General features: G+C 40.3%; 1 protein-coding gene across 1 annotated transcript in view; it reads left to right on the top strand.

Moving 5' to 3' along the window:
• The window catches only part of Shoc1 (shortage in chiasmata 1), an 82,362-nt gene that overhangs the window by 33,864 nt on the left and 23,337 nt on the right, over positions 1-25,161 (top strand). Inside the window, exons 10-17 of the mRNA XM_051162616.1 lie at positions 5,544-5,638; positions 7,520-7,762; positions 13,090-13,491; positions 17,450-17,575; positions 18,148-18,324; positions 20,363-20,467; positions 22,823-23,001; positions 24,331-24,403. Coding sequence (XP_051018573.1) covers positions 5,544-5,638; positions 7,520-7,762; positions 13,090-13,491; positions 17,450-17,575; positions 18,148-18,324; positions 20,363-20,467; positions 22,823-23,001; positions 24,331-24,403 — 1,400 coding nt within the window. The remainder of the gene's footprint in view (positions 1-5,543; positions 5,639-7,519; positions 7,763-13,089; positions 13,492-17,449; positions 17,576-18,147; positions 18,325-20,362; positions 20,468-22,822; positions 23,002-24,330; positions 24,404-25,161) is intronic.

Raw genomic sequence — 25,161 nt, 5'->3', positions numbered from 1 at the left:
GGAATATCGAATGGCTGAGAAACACTTACAGAAATGCTTACCGTCTTTAGTCATCAGAGAAATGCAAATTAAAACAACTCTGAGATTCCATCTTACACCCATCAGAATGGCTAAGATCAAAATTTCAAGTGATACCACATGCTGGCGAGGATGTGGAGAAAGAGGAACACTCCTTCATTGCTGGTGGGAATGCAAACTTGTACAACCATTTTGGAAATCTGGTGCTTTCTCAGAAAACTGGGAATAGGGCTTCCTCATGACCCAGCTATTCCACTCCTTGGAATAGACCGAGAAAATGCTCCACCACACAACAAGGACATATACTCAACCATGTTCATAGCAGCCTTATTCGTAATAGCCAGAACCTGGAAATAGCCTAAATGTCCCTCAGTTGAAGAATGGATAAAGAAACTGTGGCTGGGCGGTGGTGGCGCACGCCTTTAATCCCAGCACTCGGGAGGCAAAGGCAGGCGGATCACTGTGAGTTTGAGGCCAGCCTGGTCTACAAAGTGAGTCCAGGACAGCTAAGGCTACACAGGAAAACACTGTCTTGAAAAAACAAAAACAAAAACAGAACAAAACAAAACCTGTGGTACATTTACACTATGGAATACTACTCAGCTATTAAAAACAAGGAATTCCCAAAATTTGTGGACAGATGGATGGAACTAGAAATGATCATACTGAGTGAGTTAACCCAGAGTCAAATGGTTTATACTCACTTATATCTGGATACTAACCCAATGGACAGGATATTCTCCATAGTTATGTGAAGAGTGGGGACTGACTCTGACATGAACTCTGGTGCCCCATATTTGATCACCTCCTCTGGGTGGGGAGGCCTGATGGCACTCAAAGAAAGAATAAGCAGCCTACAAAGATGAGACTTGATAGCCTATGACCATATAGTGGGGGAGGAGGTCCCCCTCCATCATAGACCTAGGAAAGGGGAATAGGGGGAAAGCAGGAAGGAGGGAGGAATGGGAGGATACAAGTGAGGGGATAACAGTTAAGTTGTAATCTGAATGTATTAATAAAATTTTAAAAAGAAATACTCTAATATTTAATTTACCTAACTACCTCTTTATTAAAAGACAGTCATTGTCTCATATTCTGAGATTAAGGTTTCAATATCCAAATTTGGAGAGCCACAGTGTACCCCAAAGTAAGTGGTTTAAAGCTCTGCATCAAAGTTAACTTTGCTCCTAACTGCTCTGTGCCTCAGTCTCTTTCTCTGTAATGCTGGGTGTCTACTTGTTGGGTCTTCTAAAAGATGACACATCTGTGACCAGGAGTAGGTAAGGGTTCCAGAATAGTGTGTTCGTCGACTTGTTTCCCAGAGGAGTACTAGGAAGTCCTACCCCATTTCTATCAGTGTATGTGCTCTGATCTTGCTTTCCTCTGACATTATGGCTTCAGTATTGAGAAAACCAGATATGTAGAACCAGCGGTTGGTCCTTAAGTCAGTTCAGCACCCATTGTTACTGCACAGAATGGTCTGTGGTCTTAAAATTGATGCTACAAGGCTAAATCATCATATTCTGGTTGGACCCAAAATTGTATATCTTTTGCTTTTCTTTTTTCTTTTTTTAGTTGTTTTATTTTGTATATGTGGGTATTTTGTCTGCATGTGTGCCTGGTACCCAAGGAGGCCAGAATGGAATGTCTGATTCCCTGGAATCAGAATTAAAGAAGGTTGTGAGCCACTATGTGGGTGCTGGGAATTGGACTCAGGTCCTCTGGAAGAACAGCCAGTGCTCCTAACTACTAAGCCGTCTCTCCAGTCCCTTATTTTGTTTTTCAAGACAAGGTTTCTCTATGTAGACCAGACTGGCCTTGAACTCAGAGATCCATCTGCCTCTGCCTCCCAAGTACAGGAATTCAAGGTCAAAATGCTATCTTAGTAGCCCAGCATACATGACTGCTGACGGCATCTGAGACAGTTTTGGATGCTATCTTTTATTATGTGGCATACGTGAATTTAGTGTTTTCCAAGATAAGTTAGTATATTATCTTGGAATAAAGCCACTTAATTTTGCTTTTTATTCAAGTTACAAAACTAGGAACTTAATCAGTACAGTCCCATTGTAAACCGGAACTTACTGTGTCCTAAATCACACACCTACAGGAGAATTAGGAATGCCTACAAGTCCCTTATGAATGGCTTCTAGGCTGCACTTGCCTAGGATAGCTTGAAGCAGCGGAAGCCAAGGACCCAGAACTCACCACAGGTTCTGTTCATATCTTTAATGGTCTTGTCTCTAACTGAGACAAGGAGGAGCCAGCATTGAGTGCCCTACATATATCTTCACATTCTGTTTAAGAATTATTTGCAGCCAGGCAGTGGTGGTGCACACTTTTAATCCCAGCACTCTGAAGGCAGAGGCAGGAGAGTCTGAGTTTGAGACCAGCCTGGTCTACAGAGTGAGTTCCAGGACAGTTAAGGCTACACAGAGAAACCCTGTCTTGAAAATAAATTATTTGCATTTATTTGTAGGCTCAATTTTCTTAACAATTATATTTTATTACGAACTTATTAACTGAGAGTACGTCACTTATAACCCAACTAACCTAAACAATAAGAAAAGATTAGAGAATACAATAACGAAACCATAAGGATATCAGTTCCGAGGAATGTTTCTCCTGGCATAATCAGCAGGGTTTCTTCTGCTGGAACCTGGAGCAGAACCTCAGCCAGAGCCCAGAGCCCTGAAGCAGTTCTCTTTATGGGCTTCTCGAAGTGGAACAATGAACAGCCAAAACTACCCCAAGTCTCCCAAGGCCCCGCCTCTTGTTTTTGGCTCACATTTATACCTCCTCTCAGATTTTGTTCAAGGACATTTTTGAGCTGGTTAATAACCAACCTCCCCCACATGGTGGTTTGACTTCTAAGGGGATAAACATCACCTGCTCTCTCACAAGTCTTTTTCTCATCCCCCACTTGTGATCTAAACGAAAGACATGCATTTGTGGTGCAACTTTATACTATGTAGAACTCTACCATGAGCTAGGCATGTCGGTAGCACAAATGAGCTCTGGAACAGCATGGCATAAGCATGCAGTCACATACACTTTAATACTTTAGTCCCTCTGCTAAGGCGAAAGGTTTTTATTTGCAGGACACAGTTTCCTTTAGGCTCTTTGACTCTGTTACACACTCTGTATATCTTCATCTGTCTGAGTAGGCAGCTTGGCAATCAGAAGCAGAAACCAATATACATCATTATAATCTTAAATTTCAGTTAGCATTGAAATATTAACCATATAACTTTTAAATTTTTACTTCGCGTGTGTTGGTTTTTTGGGTTTTTGTTTTGTTTTGTTTTTTTTTTGGTTTTTTTCTTGCATGTATGTCTGTGTGAGGGCTATGGATCCTGGAGTTATAGACAGTTCTAATCTGCCATGTGGGTCCTGGGAATTAAAGCAGTTAGTGCTCTTAAGCCATCTCTCAGGGCGTTATGCAGCAACTCTTTAATCACACAGGACTGGCTTCTGTTTATTGTTGTAACTCAAATATCCACTGAGAACATATAAAACAAACTTTACCTGATGCATTATGATTTGGCAAAGTTAGAAAAAAGTGGCTTGTAAAACAGCTAGTAGCAGGACGTGGTGGTGCACCCCTTTAATCCCAGCACTGGGGAGGCAGAGGCAGAGGCAGAGGCAGACAGATTGCCTCCGAGTGCTGGAATTAAAGGTGACGCCACCGCTCCTGGCTTGGTATTTGCTTTTATTGGGCATGGCTGGCTGAAGTCCTTTCTACATTCACTTCAGCATAATTATCTACGATCTGAAGTGTATAAAAAATTTCAAAAAACCAAAAACCTTGGTAAATTTCTATTTTTTTTTTTTTTTTTTTCAGATTCTCAAGTTTTCTACCAAATGAGCAGAGTTTTGGGCTGTGTGGATGAACTGTGTTGTTCAGACCTAAAAACCCAGCTTTCGAGTACCCCTTCCTGTCAGCATTGTGTCTAGGAATACTTGCTATAGCCATCCTCATATACGTTCCATATGAACTGAGAAATGGAATGCAGCTGTCCTCAATTTCAATAGAACTGGGGGGTTGGGATAGGAAGGGCTTGTGACTCGAGAGTCTTCCCCACCAGGGCCCATAGCTTTATAGCGACTAGTGACCTGTGCTTGCCATTAACTGTCATACATATTTCATCCTTTTCCCCTCTGCACCCCAATACATCACCCCCGTACCTACCAAGATGTAGGAGCTTGATCTAAATTCAGAACCTTGTCACCTCTGGAGAAAGTAGGGTCAATAAGACTTTTGCATAGTTCTGGTTCTTAGCAACAGAGAGACTAGAATTTCTATACAGAATGGACTCAAGGTAAAGTTTATATAAATTATAGTTGAATTTGTGTGTAAATAGTAAACACAATAATTTTACTTATTGGTGTTATTTCTGGCAGCTGATGGGGTTGGTATTGTAATTATTTGTGCAGGGAAGTACTAAAATTATTCCAAGGGAGTCCCATCTGCTTCCAGTCAGTACTGAAGGAGATAAAGGCAGCAGTTGTGAAGGATAATCCTTATGCTAATTAGATTTAGAATCACCTAGGAGATTAGTGATGTAAACCCATGGGTGTGGCTAAGGATGAACTAAATGGGAGGAAGGGCCACCCTGAGTGAAGTGGTACCATGAATAGGCTTGGGATCCTGACACAATAAGGGCAGGGGGAGAGAAGAGATCAGATAAGCACCAGTATTCTCTGCATCTGCTTTCTAGTCAGCCATGAAGTAAATGGCTGTCTTCTGCCTAATGCTCCTACCACCATCATGTTTACCCAAACTTATAGGGCTAAGCTCATGGACTGAACCCTCTGAAACCAAAAACCAAATTAAATTCTTTCACTCTTAATTTATTTCCAACAGGCATTTGGTTACAGTGATAAAAAATTAACTAATATAGAAAATAGTCAGGCTGGAGAGATGGCTCAGGGGTTAAGAGCACTGGCTGTTCTTCCAAAGGTCCTGAGTTCAATTCCCAGCAACCACATTGTGGCTCATAACCATCTATAATGAGATCTGGTGCCTTCTTCTGGCCTGCAGGCACACATGCAGACAGAATAAAATAAATAAACAAATATTTTTTTAAAAGACATTAAGAAAAGAAAAAAGAAACTCGTCTACTCAGTGTCACCTTCACACACAGACACTTCTTTTCGTTTCTTTCTTTCTTTCTTTCTTTCTTTTTTCAAGACAGGGCTTCTCTATGTATCCCTGGCTGTCCTAGAACTCACTCTGTGGTCCAGGCTGGCCGCAAACTCAGAGATCCACCTGCCTCTGCCTCCCAAATGGTGGACTAAAGGAGTGTGACACCACCACCCAGCTAATACTGAATCTGTAAGGGAAGGAAAAAGTAATTAGAAATTTGGTTTATACAGCTCTACTTCAGTTTATACATTTACAAAATAAAGTTTATTTTTAGTTGGATTTACATGTAAAAACCCAGAAAATTACTTTCTTAAATTTTTGTTATATAAAACAGCCAATACTATTAATGAATTAAACTTTGATTCTTCCTTTACAGTGACTTGCTTAGTGCTGGAGAATCGGCTAATAAATATTGTATGATGTGGCAGTTGGGAAGCTGCAGAGACTCTTGGGTCTCGTTCTTGCTCACAGGTGAGAATGCTTGCTACTGAATGGCAAACAGAGTGCACATATGGGATATTTTTCCTTAGCCATTTCATAACATGAAACATGTGACATAATACAAAGTCTAATTATCTTTTAGAGGCTCCTTATATAAAGGTCTGAGTCTTGCTGATTTTCTCATAATTCTTATTTATGAAATAAAGAAAAAACAGACAATCTGACAACCTACTTGCATGTATACATACGTAAATACTTTGTATTTCTTAGTCTGTTCTACACAGCTAATGTGAAAAGTAATATAAAAGTTTTCAATTTTTAAGCTTTTGAGAAAGCAGGTTTAAAACTTTTAACAAAATCAATTGTAATTTAATAAAATAATTTTGGGTTGAATAAAACCCTTCAAGGCTCTCTTCTTATACAATAAAAAAATAATGAAGATGTTGTATACTTTCTAAAAATGTGTGTCATACAGAGACATATACAAGCTGGGTAGTGGTGGCACATACCTTTAATCCCAGCACTTAGGAGGCAGGGGCAGGCAAATTGCTGTGAGTTTGAGGCCAATCTGGTCTACAGAGCAAGTCCCAGGACAGAAAGATGAGCTATGTAATGTGAAATTACATGTTAAGCACAGAAATAGAAACAACACAAATTCTTCTTCTTCTTCTTCTTCTCTTCCTCCTCCTCCTCCTCCTTCTCCTCCTCCTCCTCCTCCTCCTCCTCCTTCTTCTTCTTTAAAGACAGTGACTCATATAGCCTAGGCTGTGTAGCTTAGAATGGCCTTGAGTTGGTAATCCTCTTCCCTCCAGGCAGAGATAGTCATTTTCTTGTTTGTGATAACGAATTAGTAATTATTTTTTTTCTTCTAAATACATTCATTTCTTTGCTTACTGGTCATAAGTCAATAAAACTACTAAAATAATATCTACCTCATAGAATTCTCCCGTGGATTACTTAGAAATGATGCATGGAAAATGCTTAGTACAGTGTCATGGTTTTGTAATTGCTAATATTAATACTGGCACTTATCTATTTTTAGTTATTATCACTCTTGTAAAACAAAGCATTCCAAAGTTACAATTTCAAAATGTATAATCTTAATTTTGAATGGAAGCGCATAACACAGACAGTAATGTTAAAGTGACCGTGCTGCTCCATTTCTGCTGTATGTTATGATTTTACCTTTTTAGCCTAAAAGTCCTGGCATCATAAGGTGTGTAGCACAATGTAGCCTACGATGACAGTCACCCTAAAATCTTAAGAAGTATGTCTTGTAAAGGCTTACTGTAATGAGTTAGAATTCGTTTGTGGTTTAAGAAATCTTCTGTTCACCTAAAGCATATCAAGTATATTAGCTCAGCAATTTTTAGACAATCAGAATACAGTTTCTTTTACTACTATGTATGGAGTGATTTTAACATCTTGCTATTCCTAAAGATTGAATAAATTCTTTGAGGGCTGGGGATGTACCTTAGTTGATAGAGCTGGGTTCAGACCCCAGCACTGCATGACCTGGACATGTTGACACACGCTTGTAAGTGCTAGAGCTCTGGAGGTGGAGGCAGGAGGGACCAATAGTCAGAGCCATTCCCAACCACAGTGAAAGCTTAGGATTACCTGTGCTATATGAAACTCTGTTTCAAGAAGAAGAAGAAGAAGAAGAAGAAGAAGAAGAAGAAGAAGAAGAAGAAGAAGAAGAAGAAGAAGAAGAAGATGACAAGGAGGAGGAGAGAAATTATTTGTGTGATTATGTGGACTTGTACAAATATTAACATTTTGAAAACTATATACCAGATATAACTTCAAATTTTACCTTTCCTAAAGTGTGAAAATACATTTCATTGTGAACATCCAGTATGCCTGTTTACTGTTTTTCATTATTTTTCCATGTGTTTGTTTGTTTTCAAGTTCCAAGATTTCAAGAGCCCAGCAGTCAGTATTCACTTGCAGACATGAGGAATATCTTTTCCATCAAAGGAGACAGCCTTGTGGTTAACCTGGCAAAAGCAAAGGGGTGGAGAAAAGCAAGACTAAATCCAATAATGGCCCAAACTTTGGAGCATCTGAAGGCGTATTTGTGTCACAATGGTCTGTCTTTTAAGGAGACTAAGCTGGAGATCTTTCTGCCTACAAAAGCACTTCAGCTGGAATGTAAGTATAGAACAGGAAGTGAACATGTGTGACCTTTTCATGTGGGAAGATGTCTGACACTAGGTTTCTCCTCAGTGATTAGGAAAATGGTAGCTAAGGCTTAACATTCCCAACATGCCTCAGTTCCACCAGTTTATGACTTTTGGCCTTCCTGGGCTCTGCTTTCTTCTCAGAAAACAAAAAACAAAACAAAACAAACAAACAAACAAACAAAAACAAAAAAAGGTACTTAATTTGGTTATCCTAAAATCCTATTCTGCCTACAATTCTACAGTCTTTTAAATTTTCTAGCCATTTAAAAAATAAGTATATGTACATACTTTCAAAAATTAGTTTCTATTGTAAAGGATTTGAGAAACATAGTTTGAGAAAAGTAGTTTGGTATAGAAAATAAATATATTTAAAATGAGCCTCAGGTATTGCCATCATTTGGGAAACTGAAAGGATGAAGGTGCAGAGTGCTGGGAGGAAGAAGGATAGAGCACAGCAGGTGAACGGGAGTCCGTCCCAGTCCTAGAGGGACTCAGGGTTCAATAAGAGCAATAAAAGATCAGCCCCTCATCAAAGACAGTCTCCTTGACCATTACAAAGCAGCACCACTGATCAGGGTGCAGGGAACAAGTGACTGTATGGCGCCCAGCCCCAATTGATACGCCCAAGACACCAAAGGCTCCGGGATCATAATGGAAGAGGATGGGATATGGCAGAAAGATTGTAAGAGCCAGAAGAACAAGGCATTTGCTGTGATAGTACATAGTTTGATTATATAGTTCGGAGTTATTTTTTGTTGGGAAAATGGTAAGTGAGGTGGAGTAAATTAGGCATGTATAGAAGAATAAGTTTAATAGGGCTACTTAGGCTATTAAAGTTGTTAAGATTGTGCTGTTATTTATTTATTTTTTTATTTATTTTGGTTTTTCGAGACAGGGTCTCTCTTTGTTAGCCTTGGCTGTCCTGGACTCTATTTGCAGACCAGGCTGGCCTTGAACTCACAGTGATCCACCTGCCTCTGTACTGTTGTTTTTTAATAGTTCTGTGATAATAGCTCATTTTGGTAAGAATCCTATTAATGGTGTGAGTCCTCCTAAGGATAAGAGAATTAGAGAAGTTGTAAGTAGTGTTACGGGAATTTTGTTTCTTGAGAGTGAAATAGAGTTGATTGATACAAATGAAAATTTACTAGGATAATAAATTTGAATAATAGCTAGCAGGATGGCTACTGCGGCTACTGGATAATAAAATGTTTTGTTGCGGCTTCAGTGGACCGTGGGCTTTTGTTTTGGTTTGGTTTTGTCAGTGAGTAGAGGGATAATTGCTGATTGGCTTATTCCTAAGCCAACTCGTGTAAGAAGGAGGCTGGTGCTAAGTGTTGTGACTGTTGGTCTGGAAACGATAGTGAACTAGATGATGAGAAGAGTTGGTGGGTTAATCAGATCGCGAAGGACTTAAACCAGTGTGTTCAGGGCCTGGGCCCAGGAGCCTAATAGCTGACCTTACTTAGAGTGAGGTGTAGGGGTAGCATGGAGATCTTCGAGTTCTTTTTTTTTTTTAAGATTTATTTATTTATTATTATGTATACAGTCCTCTGCCTGCATGTACACCTGCAGGCTGGAAGAGGGCATCAGATCACATTAGGTGGTATAGGTAATAGGATCCATAATCTAAAAGCTAGTGTTAGGGATAGAATGGGGCCGATAATAAATAGCTTTGTTGAGGTTGTTAGTGGATGTAGAGGTTCTTTAATAAATAATTTCATTGCATCTGTGAATGGTTGTAGAATTCCATAGGGTCCTACGATGTTGGGCCTTTTTGTAGTTGTATATAACCCAGAATTTTTCACTCTACTAATGTTAGAAATGCTATTAGAGTAGGAATTAGGAGAGACAAGATATTGATGAAGTGCACTATTAGGGAGAAGATTTGAACCTCTGGGAGCAAGGTTTTGAGTCTTATGCAGTTGTCTGACTCTGCCACCTTAATTACCTTGTCTAGATAAATTATAGTACAGTTACATTAAATTAAGAATTTTTTCAAAAAATAAAAAAATAAAAGAATTTTTTCACTAATTAATTTAGGAGCACTTTTGGCAAGGAGGCTCCGTTTCTCTTATTCGTTTGTACTGGGAGAAACTGTAAATAGGTAGAAACCGGCCTGAATTGCTCTGGTCCGAACCCAGATCGCATAGGACTCATTGAACAAACGAACCATTAATGGCTGCCACACCTTTGGGATGCCCTGGTCCAACATCGAGGTCCTAAGCCCTAATTGTCGATATGAACTCTTGAGTAGGATTGCACTGTTATCCCTAGGGTAGCTTGGTCTGTTGATCAAAAACTGTAGCAATTACATTAATTGAATTACTTGGACTTGTAGGTCTAAGTTAGAATCGTTTGGAGGTTTGCTTTTTGTTTTGGGGGGTTTTGTTGGTGGTGGTGTGTGGTGTGTGTGTGTGGTGTGTGTGTGTGTGTGTGTGTGTGTGTGTGGCGCACACACACCACCCCAACTGAAATTTTTAGTTTGTTTTAATTTTTAGCTCAATACGTTAGGAAAATTGGTAAAGCTAAACTAATAAATTTAAGCTCCCAGGGTCTTCTTCTCGTCTTATGTTTTTATTACATTTGGATTCTGCGTTTTTATAGTAAATGTGAAGTTGAACTAGAATTTGTTGCTGGGTAACCAGCCATCGCCAAGCTCCCAGGCTTTTCACCGCTGCCTAAAAATCTTCCTACTATTTTGCTGCATAGACGGCTTCATTCATAAAATTGTTCTTAGGTAGCTCATTTTGTTTCAGAGTTCCTCGCCTAAGTTCTCTGAGTTTAGGGTTTTCTAGTTAATTCATTATGCAAAAGGAACAAGGTTTAATCTTTGCTTATTATGACTTTTAAATAATCTTTCATCTCTCCCTTGCGGTACTGTTTCTATAGCTCCTTAGAAGAGTTTCTTTCACCAATGCTTCTATGAAAGAATTTAGGACATTATAAGAAAGAAAAAAAAAAAAAAAAACAGAAGAAAACTTTTATAGGATCTTCAAATATCTAGATAATGCATCTCTAAAACTATATGAAATATCAGAAACAACAAATTTGAGGATAAGACAGTCTCCCGCCACTGGGATTATTATAGTAGCATAATTGTGAAGTTTGAGAAGCAATAACTAGCTGGGGAATGATGGCACACGCCTTTAGTCCCAGCACTCGGGAGGCAGAGGCAGGCAGAGGGATCTCTGGGAGTTCGAGGCCAGCCTGGTCTACAGAACAAGTTCCAGGACAGCCAGGGCTACACAGAGAAACCCTGTCTCAAAACAACAAAAGAAGCAATAGCAATTTCCAGACCCCACAGCAAAGTTGTTGGAGTAGAGACATCTGGAGAAATAATGGTAGGTGAGAGTAGTCAGGAAAGTAAAATAATTAACAGTTCCTAATTATTTAAGAACCAGATTATCTCCAGAAAAGCTTCAGGGGTTGCAAATTGTCAACACCAAAGCCTCTGTATTTCACAAAGACTTGTGAAGAGCTTCAAGTTCTTAACAATGCTTAAAACTTGGAAGATTTCACATGCTCATCTGTGTACTGTTTATAGTTGGTATTCCTCTAGTCTCAGATGGCAGGAATTTGCTGGGACTCTTACCAGTTCCCACTTTAAACAGATCGTGAGCTCACCCAGTGTTTCGCGCTCACAGGACAAGGGCAGGTGTTAGCTAACCTTAAGCAGTACTCTCACGCTTGTCTCTTAAATGTGATACAAAGAGAGAAAAGAAAAATGCTTCTTGTTTCAGTGTTTCCAAGAAAAGCAAAACAAAACAAACAAAACCCAGGGGGCTGAGGACATAGCTCAGTTGAAACAGTTGCCTGGGTCTGAGGCCTCATAAAACCCAACATGGCAGCTCAATCTTACATTCATAATCATAGTATGTAGGAAGTAGAGGCAGAGGGATCAAAAGTTCAGGGGCATCTTTAATTATATAGCAAATCTGAGGCCAGCCTGGGGTACATGAGACCCTGTCTCAGACACACAAAAACGATCCTAGACCAATTTTGAAGGAAGAATGCACATTGTCTTTGCAAAGATTGTCTTTTAAATACTAGCCATATGCTTCACATGCTTAGATTATTTAGTCGCTCCTGTAGCCATTTTTCCCAAATGAACCACATAAAGTCTGATTTATGTATGGTTGCCTGTGCCCATTCCCTCTGTGCAGCTGTAGGGAAGCCGTCATGTGTGGGAGACGGTTGTGAGGAGTGTCCACACCCTCTACATAACTGCTCACCAGGCTCGGTAAGAAGGCCCCGGGAATTTACTGGTTCCTCAGAGTGACATTAGTGAAATCATGCCTCCATTGGGACCCCAGGAGGAGGGCTAGACATTGCTCTATGTCTCCATCAGGACCCCAGGAGGAGGGCTAGACATTGCTCTATATCTCCATCGGGACCCCAGGAGGAGGGCTAGACATTGCTCTATGTCTCCATCGGGACCCCAGGAGGAGGGCTAGACATTGCTCTATGTCTCCATCGGGACCCCAGGAGGAGGGCTAGACATTGCTCTATGTCTCCATCGGGACCCCAGGAGGAGGGCTAGACATTGCTCTATGTCTCCATCAGGACCCCAGGAGGAGGGCTAGACATTGCTTTATGTCTCCATCGGGATCCCAGGAGGAGGGCTAGACATTGCTCTATGTCTCCATCGGGACCCCAGGAGGAGGGCTAGACATTGCTCTATGTCTCCATCAGGACCCCAGGAGGAGGGCTAGACATTGCTCTATGTCTCCATCGGGACCCCAGGAGGAGGGCTAGACATTGCTCTATGTCTCCATCGGGACCCCAGGAGGAGGGCTAGACATTGCTCTATGTCTCCTTTGGGGGAAGAAGGTTGGCTGCAGCTGCACAGCTTGCTGCACCATGACAAGTATATGTGTGTGTGTGCTACCCCCACAGCGGAGAGAACATCCCCATCCCAGCAGGGTTCTGTGCCCGGCAGGCCTCCTCCCTCCAAATGGCTCCTTTTTGCAGCTTGTACTCTTAACCCTCAGCAAGCCCTGATGTTAGAGCCTGCTCATTTATAAAGTCACATAGTGTGGACCCATTAGTGCCTGGATTCTTCAACTCAGCATACTATTTATAGATTCATTTATGCTACATAGAGCACTAATTCATTTGTTTTATTGATAATTTTTTTATTGTATGTACTTAACCAGAGTGTGGTCATCGCCCCAGGATTTATTCCTCATCTTTTTAGTATTGTGAGCAAAAGTGCTGAGGATTTGTGTGCAAGTCTTCTTACTCGTTTAGGCACAGAAGTCATTTTGGTACTTTTCTTTTTCTTGTTTCCAGCCTGGCTAGAACATAAGAGTTGTCCCTCTAGTCCCTCGCCTATCAGCGAGAAACCCACACATGTTCGCAGAGTACGTCCACAGAAGAGACCATCTTCAGAAAAGGAAGTGCCACGTCTTTGTTTCTCTGGTGAATGTGTCTCTGTTAAAAAACCCAAAAGAGAAGACAATACAGAGAACAACCAAGAACTAGCTGCCGAATTACCGCAGAAGACCGACGACAGTTGTGCTGGATTTGGTAACCCTGTGCCATCTGTGGAATCGGCTTCTTCTTCACGGATCAAGGCGTCTTACGATAAAAAACAGGATGATTTGGATCTTTTGAGCGAGTTTATTATTCTGAGAAGTAAACACAAGACTTTCACTTCAGATGCTGACGTCACAGGCCGTGACCAAAACAATGGTGGGTAACTCAGTAAAATTTTGGTATAGACTAGGACTGCATACTGTTGTACAATGCAAGAAAAAAAAAGCTCTTTTAGAGAAATTATATGGTATCTCACAGTCAAAGAATATGCTATTGATACTCTTTATAAGTAGAGATAGAGATAGGTAGAGACATACATTTAGAAATGCATATAAAAATGCTTCAAAGATTAAAAGGCACATTTTAATTTGTAATAAAGCTACTACTTATATAACATGCTTTCTATAAGTTGGATTTATAAACAGTATTCCTAACTTCACCTTTCTTTTTTTCTATTAGCTTACAATGCTATCTCAGTATTTTTAAAAATAGTTTTATAAATTCTTCAAGAATTTCAAACATTTTTTAATATTATCATTTCCCCTCCCCATCTCTTTCCAGATCCAACCTCTAATTCATACCCAACCAACATTATTTCCTCATTTAAAAAAAGATTATTTTATGTGTGTGAATATTTTGCTTGTGTGTATGCATGTGCACGGTGTGTGTGCCTGATGCCCATGGAAGCTAGAAGAGGATGTTGGATTCCCTGGAACTGGACTTAGAGATGGTTTTGAGCTGTCATTTGGGTGCTGGCTATTGAACCTGGGTCCTCTGCAAGAGCAATGAGTGCTCCTAACCTTTGAGCCGTCTCTTCAGACCTGCCCCTTTAAAAAGCCCATCAAATCTCATTAGTGCTACACACATACTCTTTAAGTTGTAGCCATCTGCTGGAGCACAGTAACCTGCCAGGGGCTGTGCTCTTAAAGGAAACTAACAATTCTTTCCCAAGCAGCTGTCAGCTACCAATAATTCCTTAGTATTTGAACATATTTTAATATATATTTGCACATGTTCTCATTTAAGTGCTTATTAATCTTTCTAATACTAGCAAAGTTTCTATTTGTGTGGTAATTATCATGTATTTTCTGCTTCTAATCACATCAAAAGTAGTACATTGTGTCGTATATAATTTCATTTCTGCTTTAAAAAATAGGACTCTAGAATAATTTTTTAAAAATTTCAGACAGGGTCTCACTATATAGCTCTGGTTGTGCAGGAACTTATGAAGGCTAGGATGGCCTCAAACTTATAAAGATCCTCCTGCCTCTGCCTCCCAAGTGTTTGGATTAAAGGTGTGCGCCACCTTGCCTGTTAAAATTAGTTTTATAAAACTATTTTTTCTCTTAGTTTATTTCTTAACCTGGGTATCACATAAATAATTGATACTCTTTTATATGTGTTTATAAAGCTTTACAACACAATCTTGAGCAGTTTAAGTCTGTTCTGAACCCTCTATATTATTCTGACTCCATCTTTGCCAAAATCCCCAAGTTACTTGCTTTTTAGTTCCTTCTTTGCTCCAATTGAATCTTCATCTCTCCTGCACCTTTGCCTGTGGCTGAATCCCCTACTTTCTCTTCTAACTCCTCCTCCACTGGCTGGCAGGAAGTCCCCTGCTCAGCAATTGGTTGTAAACTGCTTTATTGACATACAAGGGGACAATTGGGGAGCAGAGTTTATACAACACTGACACAGGAGATTCTCAGAACAAGGCCTGCAACCATATATGGGGGTACAGAAATCAGCATTTGAGTTACACAATATCTCTATGACAACAGTGCCTGATGCATTCTAGAATAATTTTGACAGACTTTACCTTGGTGAAATTGATACAAGAAATGTTTGTGTTACTTAGAGCACAATTGGGTCTTGCAATCCTACGCTCTATCTTTGGAGACAGGACCTGGTTCTTAGTGTCTCAGCAATTATGTATGATTTCCCAAAAGGTTTGAGAGTCCTTTATAGATGTGCTGAAGCTCATTACTACTCTGGGACATTTTCCACAGTGAAAATTCAGAGTAGGATCCAGAGATTTTAGAGCTCTGTGATTGTTTATGCTTCTGTATATACACCATAGTTTCTTGTTTATAATAACATGTAATAACTCACCTTGCTAAGTGACACTTCTATATGTTGCTGGGGTTTCCTTACAATTCAGACATACTTTCTGCTTAAAGGAATGAAAAAAGTGTTGGGAGTTGGGTCAGTAGGTGAAGTGCTTACCTTAAAAACACAAGGACCCCCAGAACCCACGTTAAAAGAAAGCTGGGTGTAACAGCCTGCACTTGTAATCCCAGTACTAGGATGGTGGGGACAGGAATATGCCTGGGATTTGCTGGCCAGCCAGCCTACCCTGCTTGACGAGTTCCAAACCAACCAAATAACACCAACAGAGGTTGTCCTCAGTATGTGCGCGCGCGTACGCACACACACACACACACATACGCACATACACACATGCATGCACATACACTTATACACACATGCTTATACATGCACTTGCATACATACAGACCTGCACATACAGCACGGCGTGCGCATGCACACATGTGGAAAAGAAAGCTTGTAAGTTTTATATTTGTTTCCAGATTCTACTCATATTTGGACTGAGAAGGACTCTCATGCTAACACTGGCGCCCTTTGTCTGTTACACTTGTGAGAGCAGCTTAGAAAGGGACATAGTAGCATCATAAAATAAGGAGCCACAGAAAAATGTTGAAAGAGATAAAAAAATATTTTCTTGTTAAAAATTGCTATTAGAAGGGAATGCCTCTGTACTTCTGACATTTTCTCAGTTAGTGTTATGTTCCTGTATATAGTTTTTCCCTGTAGGGTGTAGAAAGAAGTGTCTACATGATAAATTGGGGGAAGTGGGTGTACATGTAAGGAAGGGAATGGGCTTCCCCAGAGAAGGACACATGCTCAGCTTCTCACGTGTCACAACTCTTTCCTGATGAGTGCTTCCCTGCCCAGCTCAGCTGAGGACTGAGTAGGGTAGCTGCCTTACTCGGGTACTTAGTCAGCAATCCCACTTGTCTCTCAATCAAGCCTAAATCTCCAACATAGTTGTTCTTAGCTATAAAGGTAATATTTTACAGTTTACTGGGTACAAGAAATGTTGTGACTTTGACCCTCTCAAAAAATTCAAATAATAACTCTTAAAATTAATTGACAGTATAGTTTGTATATTCTCCATCATTATACCTAGGGTTCTTTTATTTTTATTTAAAGTGGAATCTTCAAACCCTGTCTCAAAAAAACAAACAAACAAACAAACAAATAAATAAATAAATAAATAAAGTGGGATCTTCTGTGTAGCTGTGGCTGGCCTTGAACTTGTGATCCTCCTGCCTCAGCCTCCCAAGTGCTGGGGTTATAGGCAAAGCTCACCACATCCCACTCCATTCATTATCACACTTTTAACCTCACATAAAAGCGTCTCAGGCTGGTAGTACAGTTTTTAAAATGTCTTATAATCATATTAATTGGTGGATGACATTAGTATTTAGTTAAAATGGCTGTATATATACGCAGTAATGAGTTATATATAATACCTAGAAATGAAAAACCTAACATTTATTAAACTCTGTATCAGGTGCTAAATTGTATATTAAAGGAGGAATGGTTTTTTGGCCTGGAAGTAAGGCAGGCAATTACATAAGACTGCATGTAGAAAAGAGCTGAACTGGAGATGGAATGGTAAAAATTGGTGTGCCTGAGAAAGGATGGCGACAGTAGAGGACGTGGAACTAGGGGGAAGGCTGGAAAGAGAAAGAGACTCTGGAGGGCCACAGAGAGGAGAGGTGGGACGCTCTTGCCTTTTATGTGTCAAGCACTGGAATTGGTGTTCGGTCCCTGTATTTAAGGTAGGCATCCTATGAGGGAACTGGGCCTCTGTCAGCCCGAGGGTGAATTCCTACCAGATGCCAGAGTTTATCCTGTTTCTGTTATCCACCTTCTTACTCAGCACAGTGTTGGTCTATTGATCTGAATCATCCATTTAACTTAGTCTCAATGTATTTCCATGAAGAGATTTAACAACTACGATTTTGAACACAGTGTTAAAATAAAGCAACGCCATTTCTCCTGAGAAATGTAATGTTTTTGCTAGAAATTCAAGATAAAGAAAAACGTTCTTTGACTCTTCAAGAAGAAAGTCCTGTTGTTCTTAATAATAAAGCTCCAGAGGAAAGAAGACAAGAAAGAGCAGATGATGTCATCGAGGTTCAAGCCTCAGGTATGCTGGATGCTTTCTGTTTTACCTTATTTGGAAGTCCTCTCCTGTATGTCTAGAACATGCCTTATTTTTCAGGTAATTAATTTTACTTGTTTCAGAACCTTCTTAATTCCATTTCTACTTTCAAGTTATTTCCAGACCTGGAATGCCATGTACACGGCCCCTGTCTTTTCCCATTGCCTTACTCCAGCCTAATTGTTATTTCTTTCTTCATCAAAACTGAAGCCACACCTGTAATCCCAGACTCAGGGAGACAGAGGTAGATGGCTCTCTGTGAGTTCAAGGCCAGTCTGGTCTGCAAAGCAAGTCCAGGACAGCCAAGGCTACACAGAGAAACTCTGTCTTGGGAAAACAAAACAAAAGAAAACAAAATCAAAAATCCGCCCCCCCCCCCAAAAAAAAAAAAACCCTATAGCCACTTCTGCAGAGTCCTCCATCTCTTCTGTGTTTGGGAAATGTGCTATTAATGATCACTCTGTTCTCTCACCCACAGTCAGGGCGATGTAAGTGGGTACCAAAACCAGCACACCATCCCTTTCACAAACACTGAGTTCAGTACTGTTATTTTTCAGACGACCAGTGCCAAGCATACTGTCTCTTAGAAGCAGCAGCCACTCCTGTCTTAAAAGAGCTTGTGTGCCTCTGTACATACCCTGCTGCTAACTGGAAATTTGCCACTGTCATTTTTGACCAAACAAGATTCTTCCTAAAGGAACAAGAAAAAATAATAAATGATGCTATTTACCAAGGTGAGTGTAAGTCAGATTCAAATGTTACCCAAAGGATATACATTTATAGGCCATTGTAGCAGTGCAGACCTCAGACCTGGAAGAAACCTTAACTCTAATTTAGCATGTACTACTCACATGTAGGCCAAGCCCAGAAGATTCTGAGTGAATTCCCTAATTGACATGTATTATTTAATAGATCTCATTTGCAAAGAATGAAGCTAACGCTGTAACCATTCACATTGGAACCAGTCTTGGACCCACTCTGGCCCTGCCCAAACAGAAGTGCAAAAACAAGATCCTAAGGATAAAACTATTTCCAGTGAACTTAACTGTATTCCATAATGAAACATGAGCTGTATATAAACACAAACCACCCAGCACCCAACAACATAAAACTGATGGTGTCTAGTATGAAGTCATCACCAGACACACAAGAAGGTAGGAAACACAGCCCACAATGAGAGTAAGCTTTCCAAACAAACCTAAGTCAAAGATACTGGAATCATCAGGGCTGCTGAAGCTCACTCTAACTGTTTTCTTCGTATTCAGAAGGGTGTTAGACACCTGACAGGCAGCTCTATCCAGTAACTGCTGTTGTTGTTGCTCACCTCTAATATTGAGGTTCTGGGGAAGGAGAGAACAGAAAAAAGATTTTAAAAGAAGACAGTAGGCTTTCTACTCTTTCTTATCCACGTGCACCCCTCTCCCACTACTCAGACCATGGATAGAGCACTTCTCCTGGAATTATTTCTCTCCCTGCCGTGGCATGCACTTCAGGGTTCATAGCTGCCTGTAGTACAAGCCAGGACATACTAATAGAAAAAAGTAGGAAACTTACCATTTGTTGAGTGACATTTTGAAATTTCTCCCCCTTTCCAGTCTGCCTGCTACCATTCATTTGTAAGTTGTGGGAGGTGTTCCACATGCTCTGTCTCATGCTTATAGCTGAGTCGGGGGAAGAGACCCAGTGCACTGTGCTTCCACATGTCACCAGGACCTGCTTTGTTAGTAAAGTCATATGTTATTCATATAGTAACAAATTTGCAACTTCTTTTAAAAATAATGTAGGTGGGCTAGAGCGGCCGCTTAGATGTTTTAAGTGTTTGCTTCTCTTACAGAGGACCTAGCTTCTGTTACCACAGCTCCCTGGCCTCTGCCTGCACATGGTGTACACAAACTCATGCCGACACACACATACACTTAAATACAAAATAAATAAATCTGCTGGACATGGTGGTTCATGCTTTTAGTCCCACAGCTCAGGAAGCAGATGCAGATGCATCTCTACACGTGAGACCATCCAGGGCTGCATAGTGAGACCCTGCTACAGAATGACAGCAACAACAAAAATACAGAAAAATAGCACCAGCCAAGCGGCTTAGCCAATAAAGGCGCTTGCTGCCAAGCCTGATGACCCGAGTTTGATTCCTACAACCCACACAGTGGGAGGAGAGACAGACTCTTGCAAGTTATTTTTTGACCTCCACACACATGTATGGCACATGCATGCCTTCTGATCTCACAGTCTTACATGCAGAAGAATCCAACCATTCATCTTCAGAAAGTTCTGGAAGTACAGAGCACATGTTAAGTAGGCAATTGGCTTGTCTCTGTGCATAAGCCTCTTGTGTGAGTCTTATCTCTAAGCTAACTCTTTCAGATATCTATCTCCATTTCAAAGTATTTCTTCACTTACAAATGTATAGTTCTACCTTTAAAAACTGGCAAGTTACTTATTTAATTTTCTCCTTGGTTAGAGCCGTTTTTTCCCCAACAAAAGTAAATATAATTTAATATTCTTTACCAGTAGGAATAAGCTCTGCAATTAGCTGGTTTAGTGCTATCTTGAGCCTCACGTAGCCTCACTAAAGCTGTGAGTCCCCATCTGCAAAGGAGGATCACAGTAATCCTGAGAGGAGTTTAGAGAGCGACGTTAGCCTGCTTATACACGGCCTGGCCATAGTAAGCATCCGCCGCTAGATATTAGCTGTTATTATTAAGCAAATCTGATGCATAGTCTGAAAATCTAATGTGTTCCCTGCTTTTGCTTATATAGGTAAAAATGATGACAGAGAAATGACGTTCAAGCATGCTGCCCTCTTGCATCTCCTGGTAACAATTAGAGATGTCCTGTTAGCATGCAGCCTGGATGCAGCATTAGGTCGGTGGAGAACTTGTAATTTTTTGTTTTCTTCTTATTGAATATTCCATCTGAAATAACTTACTTTTCTGAAAAAGATAACAGTTCCTGAAAGATTATGTAGCCTCTATTACACTGATCAACATGCATCTTGTCATAATTATTGATGGAATATGCACATACAGTATATATTATATGTATTTAAGCATTAGGGATCAAAATCAGGGCCTCTTAATACTTTTATAATAAATAAGCAGTGTGTCACTGAACCATTCTCAGCCCAGAATGGAACTGATATTATTCTGATTATGCTGTTTGATCTAGGTCTGAATTGCAGAGGTTCTGATGGCCTTATACACATTTGAATGTTTAATCATTATTATGCACTGGTTTCGAGAGTCGATATTTCATGTCCTTTAGTGCATGTTTGGAACTTTTCCTTAAAAAGGAAGAACTAGCTATTGCTGCACAAAATAGTTTGGCCCTTACTGTGCAGGGGTGGAGAGCCATTGAAAAGAAATGCTATTGGATTAGATGTGTTTTAAAAGTTAATTCTGGGGCTGGAGAGATGGCTCTTGGTTACGAGCATTCATGCAGTGGACCCCAGTTCAGTTCCCAGTGTTGGGGGATGGTCTGCTGTATTTTGATGCTAATTACTGCTTACTGTCTCTGTGATTTACCTTTTGCTTAATAAAAAGTCATCCCAGTAGGCAGGGCAGAGAAGATAGGTGGGGCTATAAAAAAAAAAAAAAAAAGATTCTTAAAAACAAAACCTAAAATTAAAAAAAAAAAAAATAATCCACCATGGGTTAGCTGGAAAAGCACATGGCCCGCAGCATGGATAGAAAATCCAGCCCAGATAAAAACAAAAAAACAAGTATTTAAGATTATAAATGAGAAATAGCTTGATAAAAGTTATTAAAAGTAAATGACATGGGATTGAGACAGGGATCCCATGCCTGCCCCACCATGGGGGCAATTTAGAGGATTGATATCTGCCCTGCCCCAGGTTAAGTAAGGCTATCTTAAAATATAACAAGTGTCTGTGTCTTGATTGATTGCTAACCAGGCCTACAGATAATACTGATAATACAGATAGATTTTAAAAACAATATCCCAGCACCCATGTTGAACAGCTCCAGTGGGTTTGTCCCTCTGACCTTCGCAGTCCCTGCCCTCATGCGCATTAACCCCCAACACACACAGACAGATAACTGAAAATACAATAATAGGAGGGGAGTCAAGGTTTCTCTGTGTAGCCCTAGCCATCCTGGAACTCGCTGTGTAGACCAGGTTGACCTCAAACTCAGAGATCTGCCTGCCTTTGCAGTGGTAAGATTAAAGGTGTGCGCTACCATGCCCAGCCTGCAATAAATCTTTTTCAAACAGTTAAGTATGACAGCAGTATTGAGAATCAGGTTTGAAAAGCTTAGGAGATATCATGCAAGTCAGTCTCTAAGTCACCTGTCAGCCCAGCAGCACTAATATGAGAATTGACATGCATGTGCATGTAAGACAGATGGAGTAAACTAAATATTTTAAGTCATCATATCAGTAATTACCCAAATACTTTTAACACCTGAACTACAGAAGTTACCAGGTGCTCTGTGGCAAAAGTTCACAAAATCCAATGGACCCCAAAAATCTCATGGAGAGCTTTGTGTCAAAAAGAAATTTTGAGGGTAAAGATCTAGATTTACTAACTATGAACCTTCAAGGGCAAAATTTAGGCTCTTTCATGTTTAGGTTGCCTTAGCATACAGGCACTGTTGTATATGCATGTCATGCCAGCTTTAGGGCGTCTGACAGGGTCCCTGGAATTTGAGACCATCCTGCAGAACACAGGAAGACCCGGTCTTATGTACATGGTGTAGACCCCAATGTTTTAGCAGATGCACAAATTAATTATGAATAAATACCATTTTTTATCCTGAGTCTATATGCTAATGAGATTGTCATGTAGAGTAAAAAAAGCAAAATTCAGAGCTGGGCACAGTGGTACATGCCTGTGATCTCAGCATCAGGGAGACAGAGGCAGGCAGATCTCAGTGAGTTCAAGGCCAGCCTGGTCTACAAATCTAGTCCAGGACAGCTTGTCTCAGAAAAAAATAAGTAAAAAGATTTATTTCCTCCCCAAGCATAGTGACACATGTGTTTAATCCCAGCACTCAGTTAGCAGAGGCAAAGGCAGGAGTTCAAGTCCAGCCTGGTCTACACAGGGAACTCCAGGACAGCCAGAGCTACATAGTGAGACCTTGTCTCAAAAAACAAAGCATAAAAATATTTATTTTATTATTTTTAAGTGATTTTTGTCATGGAGTTATACTCAAAAACATTGAAAGGCTTAATATTTTGCCTCTAATTTTTCTTTAACAGGATATTTGTCAAAGGCAAAGGAGCTCTACAAAAGCATCTTAAACTCCTGTTTGGACAACATTTGGAGACAGCTGAAAATTTTACAGTTTATTAAGGAAAAAAGGCCTAACACCAACTATAAGATTCAAGAATTGCAATGTCAGATACTAAGCAGGTTGCAAAGACAACAACAAATGAAGGTTGAGTATCGGACCAGAGCAGATAAAGCCATTGGCGTAAAGAAGGGGTGTAACATGAGCTTATGCGGTCAACTTTGAGGTTAAAAAATAGGGCGTGTTTGGCCTGTGACAGTTTTCTCCTTAAGATAGCAGTAGTCTCAGTCCCAGAGAAAGGGGGACTCGTGCCATTATTCGCTGCCTTTATACTTAAATGCTTTAATTTCTGTTATAAACCACTGTGGGTTGATTCTCCACACCTGATATTTGAGAAGAGCCTGGAGATTCACATCATATTATGGTTATATGATGCAATAATTTATGTTTGAGTAGTGAGCCAGAGTCTCATCTGACATGATAGTGTTAAAAATACTTCATGTCAAGCCGGGCATGATGGCATGCGCCTTTGATCCCAGCACTTGGGAGGCAGAGACAGACAGATCACTGTGAGTTCAAGGCCAGCCTAGTCTACAAAAGCAAGTCCAGGACAGCCAGGACTATTACACAGAGAAACCCTGTCTTGAAAAACCTTAAAAAAAAAAAATTAAACTAAAAAATACTTTATGTCTTGGCTTATATTGAAAATTATTTTCTAGCCCACCATATATCAATTATATGAAAGCTGAATTAATGAAGTTTTAAGGCAAAGTGCCTCTTTAAACCTAGTCTAGCAGAAAAGCATTTCAAGTGGTCACACTAAATTTGAATAGAAATTTCTATGGGTTTTTTCCTTTTCCATGCTGTAACGTTTTTATACTCAATGTTATAGTTTCTTGAATGACTTTCATAAGTCATTAAATTAAGTCAATAAGTGAAGGTTTTACCATTGAACCTGATTCCCTGCTCCCCAACAGAAAAGAAAGGCATGGCAAGTAAGAGAGCGCAGCAACTGCTCCTTTTTCAATGACATCAGACTTGTGGGGTTGAAATTAACAGCAACAAAGCAGGCTGAGACAGTTTGTGCATACATGTTGTAGACCGTGCTAAGGCTGCCTCAGAACACTTCCCACATTGGGGTTTGATGTAACCTGTGTGCCCCTCCCCTCTCTGTGTGGCGGAAGCAGGTCTTGACCTCCAGATCTTCCTGCCCAGGCGCCCTGAGTGCTTAGACACAGGCTACCACGCCTGGCAACTGTGCTCTCATTGTTGTTACTTTTCTCTGACCCATCAAATTTGCTATTTTATCAGTGTAGCAAAACTGTGAAAAAGAATAATCCGTCTGGGCGTGTGCCTCAGTGCAGAGCGCTGGCCCGCACCTGTGAGGCTCTAGGTTTGATCTCCAACACCGCAAACAATGCAGAGGAGAAGAATAATCATCCAGCAATACATGTGGGATTCTTATTTTTTGACTAGGTACTGATTATAATAAGAATGGATTCAGATGGAGAAAAGCATTTGCTTATTAAAACCCTTAAGAAAATAGAAGGTAGGAGCACTTAACTTATGCTTCATTTAGTAAATGCTTTAAGTTATATAAACACATTCCTCTAACTGGCATGACATTAAAATACTACAGATGTGTCTTCTCAAAATCTAGGACTCGGTGCGGTTTTTTCAGTGCTTTGATTCTCCAGTTGCTTAAACTTTCATCCATATTTAACTGACAATGTTTAAGTTGATGTAGATATAAGTCTGCAATATATCTAGAATGTGCTTGCATGTATTTTATTAAGAACTCATGTGTTGTGTAGATTTCTTCCTAGTTGCTACATTAATACTGCTTGCTTACAACTCAGGGTTTTAAACAAAGAAAAACCCATAAAGATTGTGTAGCATAGTAGATCGTATAGGTAGTAACTGAGGAGATAAACTAAGCCAGTTTTCTCCATTCAGTCTCTACTTCCACTCTGCTCGCGGATACTCCCTCTGTCAGCGCTTCCTGCTTTGAACTTTGGAACCCATTGCTCACGTGTAGTCTCTTTCATGCTGTAACTGAACCGTGACTTTCGCCCACAAGTCTGTGCCTCCTCTGTAGCCCTCTCATACGGAAACTGATTATTTTCTTTTCCTTACTTATATGTGTGTGTGAACTCATTCCTACATACATGATGGAAGGAGAGAACCAACTCCTGCAGGTTGTCTTTACACACACACACACACACACGCGCGCGCGCGCACACACTAAATAAAGTATGCATATTATTAGCATGTGATGTGGAGGTTAGGAAATGCTCTGCTCCACAG

The sequence above is a fragment of the Acomys russatus genome, chromosome 2, assembly GCF_903995435.1.
Source record: "Acomys russatus chromosome 2, mAcoRus1.1, whole genome shotgun sequence".
Lineage (NCBI taxonomy): Eukaryota > Metazoa > Chordata > Mammalia > Rodentia > Muridae > Acomys > Acomys russatus.
The sequence above is the reverse complement of the archived record's forward strand: the minus strand, read 5'-3'. Positions and strand labels throughout refer to the sequence as shown.